General features: G+C 51.2%; 1 protein-coding gene across 1 annotated transcript; it reads right to left on the bottom strand.

Moving 5' to 3' along the window:
* Positions 1–203: 203 nt before the first annotated feature.
* NYX (nyctalopin) lies at positions 204–5,327 on the bottom strand. The gene is made up of 2 exons (XM_058018742.1): positions 5,303–5,327; positions 204–1,603 (listed from the first exon to the last, which is right to left on the bottom strand). Exons 1-2 carry the CDS (start codon positions 5,325–5,327, stop codon positions 204–206), a joined length of 1,425 nt encoding a protein of 474 aa, XP_057874725.1.
* Positions 5,328–12,032: the final 6,705 nt, after the last annotated feature.

Below are 12,032 nucleotides of genomic sequence, written 5' to 3'. Positions count from 1 at the left end.
GAGTAGCCATTTGCTACAGGGCAGGTTTGTCACCCAGAGTGGGACCCAGATCTCACCAGCTCCCGGGGCAATCTGGAGCCAGATCCAATAAACCCAACCTGGAAGAGTTTGGAGCCCTTTACATATCAGAGGCCCACTCTGATGACTAAGTAGGTGCAGGGTCTAACACTTAAGCAGAGCCCCTGCTCCATCCAGCCCTTGGACTATTTGCACAGCAGAACAATCACTGCCAGAAGTGCTGGGAGGTACAAGGAACAGGAGCCAGCCTCGGTTCTGTCCTCCCCCACGCCAGAAGAAACCCCTTCCGTCTGTCCGTCCAGCTGTGTGCTGTTACTGTACACTTCAGTGGCGTTTGCCACCTCCTCGGGAAGGCCCATCTGGAGCAGGAGTTTGGAGATAAGGCTGTTGAACTTGCTCTCTGTGGTGGACCAAGGCTCCTCGCTGGGGGTCGGCCGCTCGGACGTGACGTTCAGCTCCTCCGGGTCCAGACAGAAACCTTCGGGAGACCTCTCAAAGAGCACGTCCGTCAGATCAACGCCTGCCACCGAGGAGGGGGAGGCACACGGGATGTCCCTGACCAGCCTGTAGTTCTCCATCCACTCCTTGAGCCACTCGAGGCGGCAGTCGCACTCCCAGGGGTTGCGGAAGAGGTACAGGCGGCCCAGGAAGTACACGGGCTCGAACACGGAGAAGGGCAGTGTCGTCAGGTTGTTGCTGTTCAAGTGCAGAGCCACCAGGCTGGTGAGGTTCTCAAAAGCCCCTTCCTCGATGTAGCTGATCCTGTTGCGGTCCAGGTAGAGGAACTCCAGCTCCCCCAAGTCCCGGAACCAGGTGTTGGAAATGTTCCTGAGAAAATTCCCTCCCAGGTTGAGCATCTTTAGACGCCTCAGGCCATCAAAGGAGTTTTCTGGAAGCTCACTGATCAAGTTGTCATTCAGGTAGAGGTACTCCATCCTCTGACAGCCCTGAAAAGCTCGCTCGTGGATGACATTTATCTTGTTATCCTGCAGATTCAGGTATTTCAGCTTGGTCAGGCCCTGCAGGGAGTTGTAGGCCACTGCCTCGATCCTGTTCCTCTCCAGGTACACATGGGTCAAGTTCTCCATGCCCCTGATGGCGCCTGGGATCCTTCGGAAGTTGTTCTGGAAGCAGAACAGCTCCTGCAGAGCGGGCAGCTCGATGAAGATCCTGTCAGGGATGTTGAAGAGGTTGCAGTCGGCCAGGTCCAGCCTGACGAGGCGGCGCAGCGCGGTGAAGGTGCGGGTGTGCAGGTAGCGGATGTACTCGTTGTGGGCCATCCTCAGCTCCGTCAGGCTGGGCAGCCCCTTGAAGGCGCCCGGCGTGATGAAGGAGATGTTGTTGTGGTTCAGCGACAGGGACTTGAGGGAAGGCAGCGTCCCGAAGGCCCTCTCGGACAGGAACTTGATGCTGTTTTTATCCAGGTTGATGGAGGAGGCCTCGCAGGGGAACTCACTGGGGATCTGGCCCAGGCCGGCACGGTCACAGCGCACGGAGCAGCTCCGCTCCGGGGTGCACACGCAGCTGGGAGGGCAGGAGCGCACGCAGGCCCATGCCCCCTGCGCCTGGGGGACCCAAAGGATCACTGCCATCCCCAAAGAGAGAAGAATGCATCGTTAGCAAATCAATTACAGCAGCAAAAAGAAATTACACCGTCTATTCCTCCCCTCTAGCCAAGCTAATTGCCACCTGTACACAGGTGCTGACTGAGGAGCTCTTGTGTGAAATTCCTAAAAATCTTCTGGGCTTTCTAAACCTGCTGAGAATATATGTCACCTAGAATATAATCTCTGATTAATTCCTCTCCCCAAGAGGGGGCTCACCTAGAATTCAGTATTTCTCTTCTGCCTGATGGGGACACAGTTTGGCCAGGGAGCAGGCAGAAATGCATTGAAGGTCAGGAGCTGTGCGTGGGTTACAGAATTCCTGGGTGTGGAAAAGGGGAGGGCAGTGTATGCTGAGTCTGGCAATGGGCAGGGGAGATCAATTAATTGCCTGAAGTGTGTCAAATCCATCCTTCCTTCCTTCCTTCCTTCCTTCCTTCCTTCCTTCCTTCCTTCCTTCCTTCCTTCCTTCCTTCCTTCCTTCCTTCCTTCCTTCCTTCCTTCCTTCCTTCCTTCCTTCCTTCCTTCCTTCCTTCCTTCCTTCCTTCCTTCCTTCCTTCCTTCCTTCCTTCCTTCCTTCCTTCCTTCCTTCCTTCCTTCCTTCCTTCCTTCCTTCCTTCCTTCCTTCCTTCCTTCCTTCCTTCCTTCCTTCCTTCCTTCCTTCCTTCCTCCCTCCCTCCCTCCCTCCCTCCCTCCCTCCCTCCCTTCCTGTTTCTCCACCAGAGCCATGAGCTGGTGCAGCACTGGAAGGGGAACACTCAGCTCTCAAGGAGATGCAATGCAGTGTTTGAAAACACATTCCCACTGTGTACTGCTGTGGCAGCATGAGTGAAAACAAACGAAGGGATATCAACTGCTGGCTTCATGATCTCATAATAGATGAGAAACTCTGCACCTCAAGCACAGTTTTTGCTGCTTTGCCAATTCTCAAGAGCCACCACAGTGCCTCATGTTTGATGGGAGCAGCCACTTTGTCCTTTATCAGCCTGACATGGGAGGTGCAAGGCTGTGGTTTCCTCCCAGGTTAGTCCCACACAGGTGGGTGAACAACAAGGAAGAGAAGAAGGCTCTTGGGAGAAATGAGAGAAGAACAAAAAGGAGCAAAAGTACAGGGAGACATCAGCCTCCACAGACAGGAGTTTTGCAGGGAAAAAAACATCCAGTAAAAAAATAATCTTAAAAGTGATTTTTTTTTTTTTAATTCAAAATGCTTTTCCCATCTGAAAGAGAGGAAATTTAGAGATATGGAAGAAATTATATACTGTGAGGGTGGTGAGGATCTGGCACAGGGTACCCAGAGAAGCTGTGGATGCCTCAGCCCTGACAGTGCTCTAGGCCAGGCTAAATAAAGCTCTGAGAAACCTGGGCTAGTGAAGGTGTCCCTGCTCGTGGCAGGGGCCTGGAATGAGATGATCTTTTAGGTCCCTTCCTTTCTCTGATTCATGAATATAAACTCATTAGAGAGGAAGAACTGAAGGCAGTTTCCCTAATTGCTCTCCCAGACACCCCCTACCTTCTCCTCCACAAAATGAGCAGCCACACCAGCAATCTCCATGTAGTCACAAGCACAAAATGGTGCTATTGCTGCTGACTGGTTCTCTGCTGCAGCTTATTAGCTCCCATACAAACACAACCCTTTTCTCTTTTTTTCAGCAAAACATGAGACACCAACAGCTTTACCAACGGCCACATCTATTCCTGTGCTGCTGGGATCAGGGGGGTTTCCTCCATGCTCCTGCTGAGTGTCCAGAGGGGGAAGCTCCCAGCAGCTGGGCTGCCTCTCCCTGTGGTGTGCAGCACAGGGACTGCCCCCTACAGCTGCATTCCCATGGGCACTTTCAACAGGACAGACATATGAGGTGACATGCCCAGAAGCATCATCTTCAGCAAGCATCAAGTTTTATTTTTGCAGTCCTTAAGGCTTTAATGTACAGGACAAACAACAGTCTGGGCTACAACTGCTCTGCCTTCCCTCCATCCTTTCTAAAGACAACATGCATGGGGCTGTGTTTAGGAGTTTACACTGCCTGTGTAAAAGAGATTTGCAGAACCAGTTGTTGGGCAAGTCCCTGCTGAGGGGCACCAACCCAGGAGCTGCCCTGGAGCCTGGGTCTGTTCAAACCATGCTGGTTATTGCATGTAGGAAAGGTGTTCAGACACACAGAGAGCATCACAAAAGGATGAGCTGTGGCCTCTTCATCAAAATTCAGGTCTCATCATGCCTGGGCACACTATTGTGACTGGAGAATTAGCAAAACAACATCACTTCAAGGATAAATGATAGTGAAGGACTCTGGGAGGTGGAAAGGATTTTAGACAGGTTGTCATTTTGTTTGTCTGCTCTTCCCCTTTTTCCCATGCCCTTATCTAACAGCCACAGCCAAAGGAAAGTCCCCTTCAATCCTCCTGACAACAGCTGGAGTTTAAGGACAAGAAGAGGAACAATAAGCTGGTCTCAGATTGCTCTTTCTTTGTGCAGCCTGCCCAGGGGCTGCCCTGTTTGCTCCCCTCTGCACCAGTCCCCCCTCTGCCTGCCAGCAGGGGCATATGTTGTTTTTGTGAGGCTGTTACATAAACTGAGGGCCAGACAGATTAAGGATTTGCCTGTTCCCAAATGTCTGACTGCAGGTGGTTGTCTGGAAAGCAAGGGTTGCTGCTGGTAGGGAGCCTTGTGTGGGTTCAGGGTGACATCCAGAGGAGCATTTGTGCCTGGGCTGTCCCATGGATGAGGCTGTCCTGGGCAAGCTCCATGTTTAGCTCCAGCTGCCCCAAGCTCAGGCGCATCCCTGGCCTTCAGGGCAGACCTCCACCCACTGCTGTGCCCATGGTGGGCAGTGTAGGATTGAGCCTGCTGATAACCAGATCCCCTCCTTCCCTCCCTGCTTCTCCTCTAATCACTCAATAAAGGAAATATCTGCCCCCAAGCCATATCCAGCCTGCTTTCCTTATACACAAGTGCCAAATCTGGGTCTTCTGCTAGGGGCATTTCATAGCAGGCTTCTAAAATCTCTATTTACAAGAACATCTTTGCAATCTTTGTGGGACATGGACAGCATGAGTGTGAGGACCATCCAATGAGAAAATATCCCCCCAGCAACAGGAGCTCTGAGAAACCCCTCAGCAATGCAGCATTAGTGGGCAATTTCCCCTCTTTCTCCTGAAAAGGAAGTTGGAAAAAATCCTCCACATGAACTGCACCAAATCCTTGGGAGAGCTTTTGCTCAGGAAAAAAGAGATCAGCTCTTCCCTGTTTGTGAGATCCCCTCTGATCAACACAGCCTGAAACATTCCCATCTTTCCCACTTCACTCCTTTCCCTTCCCTAGAAAAGGGCAGCAGCTGGAAGCCTTCAGCCCCTCAGTGACACATCTGAGCACTCAAATGAGATGTGTGTTTGAGCAAAAGGGTGAAATAGAGCAGTAAGGTCAAAAACATTTGTGACATTAAAGAATAAAAAATCTTCTCCCATGGATGATATCTTTCACTCTTTTAAATACTACAGTAACTCAGTATTTGGAAAAAAGATGGAGAGACCAAAGGAAAAGAAACAAAAAATAAAGGTTGCAGAGTCTTAAGAAAGGTAAAGAGGCAATGATTGCAATAATTGAATATTTAACCACCACCTTTTCAAATGATCTGTCTAATCCACTACTGGATAATGCAGAATAAGAGTATACTCACCATTTAGAAGAACGATGGCAAACATTACCTTGATTATTCTCTAGTGGCATTTCAGGTCTGGCAAGCAAACTTAAGGGATCTAAAAGCACACAGGAAGAATAGAGATGGGTTTCATCCTCTGTCATTTCCCTGCATCATTTTTCCACAAAAAGATCTATATTTAGAAAGGAAGATGAAGGAAAACGCTCTTCTCTCACACACTTTCAAACTGAAGAAGTCCCCAGCACCTTCCTGGTGAGTATCTGTCTTCCACCACTGACCTTCTCAGGGAATCCTGCAGCTTTGTGCCGCCGCTTTTCAGGAGCTCATCTGCGTCCTTCCCACGAGCCATGCCAAAGGCAGATTCCTCTCATCTGAGGTGGGAAAGGATCACCAACAGTGAGGGACTGGCTCTATCCCCAGGAAATAGGTGCTGGTACAGAGGAGTGCAACCAGCTTAGTGGAAACCGAAATTCCCAACAGAAATCCCACCAGGATGCGTTCTTACCTGGCCAGGCAGTGGCTGTGTCCTCCCTCCTGCTCGTGAGGCTGCCCTCAGCCACACCAGTCAGTCCCTGAAAAGTTGGCATTTTTTTCTCACAAGCTATCATTTAATGGCAGGAAAATCCTCTGTATCAGAGGAGGATTAGCAGAGATGGAAGAATGTGTCTGTCCTCTAAAGCTCCCAGAGCGAAACAGGGATTGCAGACGAACCAAACGGATGCTTCCTCCCCTCTGCCAACCTGCTCTCCCCCCACCTTTAAAAATAATAAAATACAGTCCAGAATTGGACTGCTGCCACTCAAACAGTATTGCTGAAAGTCATTACTCTGCTCCCCATTATGTAATGGCAGAAGAGGTGGGAGAGTGCTGCCCAAATGGAATTAAATTTGGGGGCAATCACAGGCTTATGGCTTGCCTGCACTGAGCTCTCCAAACAGATGTGACCGTGTTCACAGGGGTCTTAGGATGAGGGAAGAGACGAGGATCTGGCTCCATGTTTCAGAAGGCTTGATTATTTTATTATATATATTACATTAAAACTATACTAAAAGAATAGAAGAAAATATTTCATCAGAAGGCTAGCTAAGAATAGAATAGGAAGGAATGATAACAAAGGTTTGTGTCTCAGACTCTCTGTCCAAGCCAGCTGACTGGCTTTAATTAGAAACATCCAACATGGGCCAATCACAGATGCACCTGTTCCATTCCACAGCAGCAGATAATCATTGTTTACATTTTGTTCCTGAGGCCTCCCAGCTTCTCAGGAGGAAAAATCCTAAGGAAAGGATTTTTCATAAAATGATGAATTTTATAAAATGACACAGTCATTTTAAATAAATAAAATTACACAGTCTCAAGCTGTGTCTGTCACAGACATCTTTCATAAAAGATATCTGTGCCAAACAGACACAGCTCAAGACTCTCAACCCCCATGCACATTTTCCCAGTCCCAGCAGGGCTCACACACTACTAACAGGGTGTCAGTGGGCTTTGCTTCACTAGGAATTGCTCCTGATGGACAAAGAGACACCAAAAGCATGGGGGAAAGGGTCAGCAAACACAGGGAGCTTGCACTGTGTATATGGCCTCAACAATAATAAATTCTGGCCTGCCTCTGAGTGTGTTTTCCTTGTGATGCAGCAGCTGGTGCATGGAAATCATAAGGACAGCTTCTGTATGTGGTGATGTTTTAGCATTCAGGATGTGAATTGGAGTTTAAAGCCTTTCCTGACAGAATGATGATGGTTTCTTTGGAGAGTGGGGGCTGAATCAGTGAGTTATCTCAGCCTCCCATGCCTTAGGTAATTGCATTCACCGTGTCAGAGGGAAAAATAGCTCCACTCTTTATTTCCAAGTGAATTATTCTGCTTTATTTTTTTTTCCCCAGGAAATTGAATACCTGATGAATTTATGCTTGATATAGCAAGAAATATTCAGCCTGCTGCTGCACAGCTCTTCCTGCAAATTAAAGCACCCAGCTACATCAGGTTTATTTTGGTTTGGCTTTCCCTCAGTCTGAAGGCATCTGGCTGGCACCTCAGGAAATCTGTCTGTCCCAACAGTCTGCAAGCAGGCTGTGCTGGGGTGAGGCTGGAGGGCAGGGGGTGACCCATAGAGCACAGATTTCAGCTGAATTTAAGATTTTAAGCCTTTCCCCACCACCTGCTGTAATAAACCCTCCAGCTTTGCACTTCAGTGCTTTGCACAGCACTGTTTTGCAGAGGAGGAAAGAGATTTGCAAAGCCACAGACATTGCAAGCACATTGCAGCCTCCAGCACAGAGCTGAGGCTGCTGGAGACCTTGTGGTGACAGGACCAGCACCAGCTGGGTCCTCACACTGCTGGGGCAGCTGATGTTTGCTCTGGAAGCCCTGGTTCCCATGGGAATATCAGGAAGCCACAAGTGACGTGATCACAGAAGGGAGAGGACTGACCTTTCAGCCATGAAGAAACTGAGAGGGGAGGAGGAGGAGGAAGTGCTATTCCCACATCTTTCTTCCTCAGTATCTGCAAGAGCCTTATCAGGGGTACCAGGAATCGTGGGGTACCAGGAATGTCCCTCCCCAGGTGCACACATGCTGTTGGCAAGGGGGAAGGCAGAGGATGAGGAGGGTGTGTGGGATTTGGGGACAGACTGGTGTCAGAGCAGCTGGCAGCTCCACAGGGATTAGACCTGCAGCTGGGTTTGCCCAGCAGCACTAAACCTGCTCCCAGGGAACGAGGAGGGGCTGCTCTGCAGCACAAAATCTCCCATTTCTGTGAGCTTTTGGGGCTCCCCTGTGCCTCACTGTTTTTATCATGTGCACATAGAAGGGCTGGAGGGATGGCACATGAAGGACCACTGAGCCCTGGGAATTGGGTCTATGATCAGCAGAACCACCTGCCACAGAGGAACAGCTTTCAGGACCAACACAATTCCCAATGAAGGGCACTGGGACCCTCTGCTGTGCACAGCAGGTGGCTGGGGGCTGGTGGGGTGGGGATTGGTGGGTTTGATGGACTGTGAGCACCCCAGCAGCCCCTTTTGGGGATAGGGGCAGGGGCAGTAGGTGCCTGCTGCAGAATCAGCAGCCACAGTGCTGAGGAGGTGATGCTGCAGCAGCAGCTGGAGGGAGAAAGGCAGGCAGGGAACACCTCTGAGAGAGCTGCTGCAGCAGGCAGCCTCACAGAGCCCTGCACAGACAGCATCTGCTCCTGCAGGAGCCTCTGCCAGCAGCTGTGCCACCAGCAGCCACCCCACACACCCCAGCGCAGTGACTGCAGCTGGCCCAGCCCCACTCTGCATCCCCTGCTGTGGCTGGAGCTCCAACAGCTGAAGAGCCCCGGTCCTGCCCCACCAGGAGCCCTCCCAGCCCCAGCCTGGCACAGCCAGAGCTCCTCCTGCCCAGCAGCAGCTGCACAGCTCACAGCCCTGTGCTGCTCTGCACCATCCATGGGCAGCAGCCTTGCACACCTCCAGCCCCTGGCACACAGAACACCTCAGCACGTGCTGGGGGAGGCTGGGGAGCTGGGACTGGGAGGCAAACGGGGTCCCAATTTCCAGGAAAGTCAGAGATCATTGCCCTGTGAGTGGCCTCAGCAGAGCACTGCAGGTGCACCAAGCAGGCACCGCGTGCCCTTGTGAACTTCTGGTGACTCCTGACTCATTTCCTGGTAACCCCTGGCCCCGAAAGGCCATGACAATGTGAGAAAGAGGCGTGAAAGAAAAGTTTCTTGTCATCTTAGGTAGGAAAACTTAAATACCAGAGTGTACATAAAGGACACCAGCATGTGCTCTCCAAAGAAACAAACTTGGGCTCAGGACCACATCCCAGCATTATTTAGAGCATGGCTCATGGCTGGTTGATGCTGAGGGTTCAGCACACCAGAGATGCTCAGTGTTGGGAAGCTGCTGTGGCTGCCAGGCTGGAAGCAGAGTCAGAAGCTACAGACTGTGTTACTGCAGCCCTGTGCTGCTATTTTTTTTTTTTTTTTTTGCCACCAAGAGTTCCTTCTCATGATCAATCCTGCTCTTTTTAATCTCTGGAAACTCTGAGGAGCCAGCGGTCAACAAAGCAGTGGAGCAAGAGCAGAAAGCTGCACAGATATGCTGCCACTGGAAAAAAAAAAATCAATAGATGTTTATATCTGATCTTCCACCAAAAGAATTTGGAGAATTGGGTCCTGATTGAAGGAACCCTCTCTGCTCCAGAGGTGTGTGCTGTGCTGTGGGGACGCAAACCTTGGCACAGCTTCAGCAGCTGGCAGTGAGGACAAGTCTGCCTTGCAGGGCAATCCTGTGTAGACTCAGTTCAAAGATTGCTTCTAAAAGCCCATGTCTTCATGGCCAGGGGTATTTAACATGATGGTGACTTAAGGATCTGTAGGTAGCTCCTATCTGTAATGTACATTGATATGATTTTCAATTATCACTGGGGACTGCTTGTTGCATATTAAAATATTCCTGTTATTTCCCAAGTTTGTCCAAGAACAGCTGGTGGGACTCATTTTACCTAACTGGAGGTGACAGGTCTCATCTCACCCACTTTGGCCACTTATTTGTGGGCACCACCACGGCCCTCAGCAGGGCTCACTTTCTCTGACAGGATGGCAAGAGAGCCAAGGACGTGCAGCTTTGGTGACACCAGTGCTGGATGAGCTGGAACCCAAGCACTGCACATCCCAACACTTCCAGCCAAGTGCTGGGCAGTGAAGGAGCAGAGCTGCTGCCTGACTCTGGGGGCTGAACATCTTCCCTGCCCTGGTTTTTATCTCTACCAGCTGCTGGCATTGATGGGACCAGTGCTGGGTGAGCGCCCGAGCCCCTCTGCCTTCCGCAGGCTTTGGTTTCCTGAGCTCCTGTAAGAGCAGGCACAGCTCAGAGCACACTTCCCCTCATCTCCCAGCCACAGCTGTGTCACATCTGAGCCTCTCCTGTGCTCGTAATCACCAGGGTGACCTTTGCAGGAGCTGCCTCAGCGTTTCTTGGCAGAGCTCCTGCTGTCAGCACTGCCTGTGCGACCAGGCTGCACACAGGATGGTCACAGAGCCCTGGCTGGGCTGAGTTTGGGCAGGGAGGATGTGTCCTGTGGTAGGACCACAGAGCTGTGAGCAGACAGGATGGCCAGTGTGGCTGTGCTGGCGTTTGCAGCTGCAGCACAGCCTGCACTGCCACCAGAAATAGCACTTGGTACACGTGGGATGTGGCTGCTCACAGGAGATTGAAGAAGCAGCTGAGGAGCCAAGCAGGGTTTTGAGAGCAAGGAGTGGAAGAGCTTTCCCTTGCTCAGAAGAGAGGACAGATTTCCATCTGCAAGCTGGAGTTTTATTTGTGTGTAGACTGAGGCCACCAAACTTTGCCCAGGTGTTGGTCCTCTAGCTGGTCAGAGTGACCCTGAGAATGTTAAAAGTCTCTTTTCCCAGCCCGGTGCTTGAAGGAGCAGTCAGGACTCTTCATTTCTCGGTCTCAAGGTTGTTTATTGTATCTTATCTATAAAATTCTTTCTCCTGTCCTGCCGAGGTCCATCCAGCAGGGGAGTTCCAGGCACTCTGCCTGCCCTGGGGCAGTGTTATGTCTTTATACTAAAAACTACATGTACAATGTTTACAATTACTTTCCAATATCTATCACCTATGTTAGACAGTGAGCTTCTACTCTAAACCAATCCAAAAGTGCCAACATCACAGCAGAAGATGGAGGCCAAGAAGAAGAAGGAGAAAGGCAGGGCACACCCAGTTCCCTCCATCTTGCCTCCTGAACCCCCATACCAAAAACCCCAAAATCTACTTTTCCACCCCGTGGTAACTTCACTATTATTCTACCTAAACTGTTGTGGCTTGCTGATCTCTATATAAGGTTGGTAATTTGCTCCACAGGTCATAACCAAACCCACAGGTGTTTTGGGCTCTGTGCCAGGGCTTCTGAGCCCCCTGGCAGGGGTCTTGGCCATCCTGGACAGCCAGAGGGGTGTCCTGGGTTCCCACACCCAGGCATTGAGTTCCAAAGCTCCCTCACAGCAGGCTCAGCCCCCTCAGGGTGCTGTGCCATGTCCTTGCCAGGCTGCCTTCTCCAGCTCCCACCCCTGCAGAACACCAACACCACTTCAAGACATCCCTTGGACAGAAGAGCTGCTGTGGTTCCCCCCACAAGGTCCTCCCTGTGTATCCTCAGCAAGGAGGGCATCAAGCTCACAGCACCATCCCACCTGAGCCATGTCCCCACCACACACACAGACACACACATCATCTCTGCCATCACAGAGCGGCCTGAGTGGGGACAGGTTCTGATGGACACCTGACTGTGGACTGAGAGGACCTCACAATGCCCAAACCACGCCCAAGGGCACAGCAGCTGCCTCACAGGAGCAATCCTGCAGGAGAATTCTTCACCACCTGGTCTGTGGATGAGACAAGGCAGCCAGCAGCAGCACTTGGCAAGAAATAGCCACCAAAAAGCAACTTAACCCACGTGGAAAGTGATGAATTAAAGCCAATAAAGCAGCAGGAAGAAGAGAGGGTCGAGCTGGGCACCAGGTCTCAGCCCCAGCCCAGGTGGTGCCTGCTGGCCAAGCCGTGCTGCAGGAGCAGCTGCAGCAGGAGCATTTCTGAAAGGGAACAGCACACTCTAGGGTAGGCAGCCTGCAGCAGAGGCAGTGCACAGCAAAGCACAGCCAGTGCTCTCATCTGCCAGCCCAAACCTCTGCCAGCAGCTCTGTAAGACACCCCACAGACCCACACAAAGAACACAAGGAGCCCTGGGCATGGTGGG

This window comes from Melospiza georgiana, chromosome 2 (genome assembly GCF_028018845.1).
Source record: "Melospiza georgiana isolate bMelGeo1 chromosome 2, bMelGeo1.pri, whole genome shotgun sequence".
Classification (NCBI taxonomy): domain Eukaryota; kingdom Metazoa; phylum Chordata; class Aves; order Passeriformes; family Passerellidae; genus Melospiza; species Melospiza georgiana.
This window is presented reverse-complemented; position numbering and strand designations above follow the sequence as displayed.